This window comes from Siphateles boraxobius, unplaced genomic scaffold (genome assembly GCF_051911475.1).
Source record: "Siphateles boraxobius isolate OS27281-9 unplaced genomic scaffold, OSU_SipBor_1 41, whole genome shotgun sequence".
NCBI lineage: Eukaryota > Metazoa > Chordata > Actinopteri > Cypriniformes > Leuciscidae > Siphateles > Siphateles boraxobius.
In genome coordinates this window covers 20,330,509-20,334,870 of record NW_027509042.1, presented here as the reverse complement: position 1 = coordinate 20,334,870, position 4,362 = coordinate 20,330,509, and the positions used below count along the sequence as shown (strand labels likewise).

General features: G+C 44.4%; 1 protein-coding gene across 2 annotated transcripts; it reads left to right on the top strand.

Moving 5' to 3' along the window:
• The first annotated feature begins 410 nt into the window (after positions 1-410).
• LOC143706674 (ephexin-1) lies at positions 411-3,046 on the top strand. 2 transcript variants are annotated; one of them, XR_013193013.1, is made up of 4 exons: positions 411-561; positions 758-909; positions 1,020-1,506; positions 1,641-3,046. XR_013193013.1 is itself a non-coding variant. In XM_077198877.1 (4 exons), the coding sequence occupies exons 1-3, from the start codon at positions 571-573 to the stop codon at positions 1,072-1,074; spliced, it is 264 nt and encodes an 87-aa protein (XP_077054992.1). In that variant the 5' UTR covers positions 411-570; the 3' UTR covers positions 1,075-1,506; positions 1,641-3,046. The 2 variants fall into 2 exon arrangements, 1 of the variants encoding a protein (XP_077054992.1); XM_077198877.1 differs by having other exon boundaries at positions 411-627.
• Positions 3,047-4,362: the final 1,316 nt, after the last annotated feature.

The following is a 4,362-nucleotide window of genomic DNA, read 5'->3' as shown; positions in this document are numbered from 1 at the left end:
CTTTTTACAGCATGATCCAGCTGTTCCCACAAACAAATAAGTTGCTGGTGGGTTTGTGTGTGTAAGCTATAGTTGTGTGTGTACTAGTTGTATTTAAGCAACTGCTATGTAACTGCTCACGCTCTCAATGCAGGCTACAGACACCTCGGGTGTCACTAAATTAATTATCTTTATTTATCAAATGAGATCAAGATCATTTAAAGCCTATCTGGGCCATAATGCTGAACCAATTTTTTTTATTAGAGTAAAGCACAAAAAGGCAAGTTTGTCTGAGCTCTTATGTGCAATCAGATGAAATCACACACACTCTGTCTGGACCTTTACACATAGAGACATAATGTAGTAATAACATGCAGACCACTGCATGTGGCAGTTACCAATTAGAATGTACTTCGTTACATGCACAGCACTGAGAGCTCTGACGGAGATCTCCAGAGTATGAATGCCAATCAGCTCAGCATATTCTCAATTAGTGCTATTGTATAAACAGAAGTTTGCTGCACTATATTGTATGATTTTTGCTGTCTTCACCTACAACTACTCGAGGCTTGCAACTGGCAGGTGGGCAGAATGAAACAGATGGAAGAAATAATGCAGATTGCTAACAAGATTGAGTTTGGGAGCAAGGTAGTTGCATGTGGTCGCTGGTAAAGTGTTTACATATTGGTGATTACATGTCACCTTCACATTTTGTAACGCGTAATTTACTATATCCTATTTCTTATTGTCTTCTCTGTTTGTTGGTTCTCTCTCTCAGGCTCTGCCTATTGTTTCTTCCTCCCGCTGGCTTGTGAAACAGGGTGATCTGGTTCAAATCTCTTCGAAGGAAAACATGTTTGGCCAGAGAAAACTGTGTAGTGTACTTCTGTTCCTCTTTAATGATCTGCTGCTGGTGGCCACCAGGAAAGGGTAGGAGAGCCAAATCAACTAGCTAGTCAAACCAAGGTTACTTAATGAGAACTTTTTCCCTAGTTTCTAGGGATGCACTGATTTTAAAATATGTCTTAATTTCCCATCAGCACTCCAATCTGCACCAGGATGAGAGCAAACACCTCACAGTCAGACTTGGGCTGAATCGAAATCGCCCCCTATACCCTCAAATAGTTCATTATTTTAGGAGACACACATTTGTAGTGGTGTCCAAAATCCTAGTGGACATTATTGAGTACATTCATTCAATCCCACATTGCACCGCAATAACGAGTGTACAGCCGATGTACGTTCAACAGCTATCCAAATTCTCTCACTCTTTTTCATTCACTCCTTCAAGTGAACTGTATTAGTGGACTAACGTATGGAATAGTGGTTGAGGGTTTAGGGGGTGATTTTGGCTTCAGCCAGAGTCTGATCTCAACTACAGGTAACAGACTACTTACCTGCTCTACTTATCTATTGGATCTCCCTGTGAATCTACAGCTATCTCCCTGTTATACTCCAGCAAACTCCTGTAAACTATTATTTGGAATATTATACATTCCTGTCTACTCTCCAAAATCCTGTGAAGAGGTGTGTGCTCTTTCTGTTAGTTCATATTCATCTGGTCATCATTACTCTGACTCTGCCATTACTCACCTGCTTTCAGTTTAATTCATCACTTTCAATAAATACTCTGTTTGGGATTAACCTAATCTCTGTCTCAGAGTCTGGTGTTCCCTGACTGAAGACCAGACCCAAACATCACGAATCCAACTGCAAATTTATCCATCCACTCTGTTGCTCCTATCCCTCTCACAAGATGGCCTCCCTTTAGAAGACTCCGCGAGCTCCTCGAGTTCCTCGAGCTATTCCCACATGGTGTCCTGGAGTGACAACACTTTGAAGACTTCTGGAGTGGATTTGATCTCTTCAAACAGCTGCAATGGGAACTACCACCTTTACCTTGTAAAGATATGTAGAATATGCTCTGTACACTGAGTAGCTCCTTCCTCAAAGCAGGTGAAGTGGATAAAGACATCATCTTCCCTTAGTCACAGCCTCCCCAGCCCACATCAGTCCGCCTGGTGCCATCGGTCTTCATCTCAGAGACGCCACCGGCCTCGGAATTCTTCCTTAGTCCCTCTCTACCCCTCCTTACACCAGCCACTGAGCCACAGCCCATCAAGATGGAGAAGGTCACCCGGAGCAAGAGCCTGCAGCCCTACTCATCCAAGAGCCCAAGCCAGTCGTCATGTCTGACCAGGTGCGAGAGCCGGCCCCCATAGCCGTCCCAGTGGGGATTCTAGTGAAATTTGATGGTGTGGAGCTGGATTCTATCCATGCCCCCTTCCCTGATGTACAGTTGCTGCCTACAAGCATGGTCAATATAATGGTCTCCTATTTCCCCTCCTATTTCCAAACTAAGTCTCCTGCGTCTCCACTGGTCCTGCCCAGCTTCAAGTCTCCTGCATTTCCCCTGGTCCTGCCCAGCTCCAAGTCTCCTGCATCTCCGGTGGTCTTGCCAGCTCCAAGTCTCTTGTGTCTCCAATGATACCACCCAGCCTCCCTCTCCCACCTCTTCTACAAAAGACAGCCAGTTTTTCAGCCCCGCCTCCACTGGCTCCTTTCAGACACTTGGCTCCACCTCATATGGCTCTAACTAGCAACTCTGATCCTCCTCGGGTCTTCCAGTCTTCAGCTCAGCCTTGGCACAATGATCCACCGGGTTCACCTCGGGCTGCCGAGCTTGTAACTCCACATTAGACTGTCAACTAGTCGGCTCCATCCTAGTTCCTCAACCCCTCGGCTCCACCTGTGACCGCCGTCCTCTCTTTAGTTTGCTTAAAGAGAACATGAGACTGCATTATATTCTGCAACATCTCGACAGACCTGGGACTTATGCAAGGATCTTATTTGTAGACTTCAGTTTGGATTTCTATACCATCAGGCCAGATCTCCTATTATACAAACTGACCCAGCTTTTTGTGCCCACCCCAATCTGTCAGTGGATCACAAGCTTTCTGACAGATAGGCAGCAGCTAGTGAGGCTGGGAAAAACTCACATTTAGGACTCTCACTATCAGCACTGGTGCTCCTCTGGGTTGTGTCCTCTCCCACTGGTCTTCTCACAAATGACTGCACTTCAAAAGACTCCTTTGTTAAGGTTCTGGAGTTTGCACCACAGACACTCCCCCCACTCACCATCATGGACAGAACTGTGGAAGCGGTGGAGTCATTCAGGTTCCTAGGCACCACCATCTCTTAGGACTTGAAGTGGGACAATCACATTGACTTTGTGAAAAAAAGCCTAGAAGAGGGTGTACTTCCTTCACCAGCGGAGTTGTAATTTCACATATGCTTTCCATCTGCCCAGTCATCAAATTAGATACAACTGTCCCTAAACTGCACTCACTCATTCATCCCACACCTGTTTCTCATCGGCATTCCAATCTGCACCTGGATAATTGCACACACCTCACAGTCAATCTTGGTCTGGTCTCAACTACGGATAACAGACTTCTTACCCGCTCTACTTCCCTATTGGATCTCCCAGTGATACTCCAGCAATCTCCTGTAAACTACTCTTTGGAATATTATATGTACCTGTCAACTCCATAATCCCTTCCAAAAACCATAATCCTGTGAAGAGGTGTGTGCTATCACATCCCAGTCATCATTGTTCCACTGTAACCCTGGTAAAGATTAGGTATTAGTATTTTCAAAAAGTTACTTTAACGAGCATTAGAGGATGGAAAAGGTCATCTAAATGTTAAAATAGGGGATGTGTGTGAACAATAAATATTGACAGATGTGAATAAAGAAACCTCTAAAATTGCCCAAAAAACTGATATGTTACATATTGTGTGTAGGTTCTATTATTAGAACCTATTTTACAGTTATATTTTATGGATAAAAATATTGACTATACCATTCAAAAGTTTGGGGTCTGTAAGATTTTTTTGGTAACACTTTACATTAAAGTAACACCAGGTAACTTTTCAACCTTCATAATATATTTCCAAGTCTCTTGTGATGGTACATCGACTTACAATAGGTTGAATGACACGTCTGCCATAGCCTGACGGGGTCTGTAGCGTTTTTAATCGTACTTTTAAACTTCGGGTTTCGGGTAGTAACCGGCGAACAAAGAGAACTACAAAACTCGACTGCTTTACGGCATATACGTCACTTCCACCACCACCCCCACTTCTTTAAAATCGCAGGGCTGTCAAGCGTCACGCATTGAGCGTGACAGGCACTCGTTTCGGTCTTTTGTCACACTCTCCCGCCACACATTGTATTTCTCACGCTGAAAAACTATTTGTAATATATTTAATATGCCGCAGCGCCCAAAACTCTGGCCGCGCCGCTCTCACTGTGGAACAGGCATGAATTCAAGCGCGTCTCCTCTGGTGTTGTTCGTCTGGTGTTGTTAGCCAATCAGAA

Excerpts from the sequence above, each read along its gene's own strand:
- LOC143706674 (XM_077198877.1), top strand. The coding sequence starts at position 571 with ATGAAACAGATGGAAGAAATAATGCAGATTGCTAACAAGATTGAGTTT. Across the intron at positions 628-757 it reads AGATTGAGTTTGGGAGCAAG|GCTCTGCCTATTGTTTCTTC; the intron begins GTAGTTGCATGT and ends TCTCTCTCTCAG. Across the intron at positions 910-1,019 it reads CTGGTGGCCACCAGGAAAGG|CACTCCAATCTGCACCAGGA; the intron begins GTAGGAGAGCCA and ends ATTTCCCATCAG.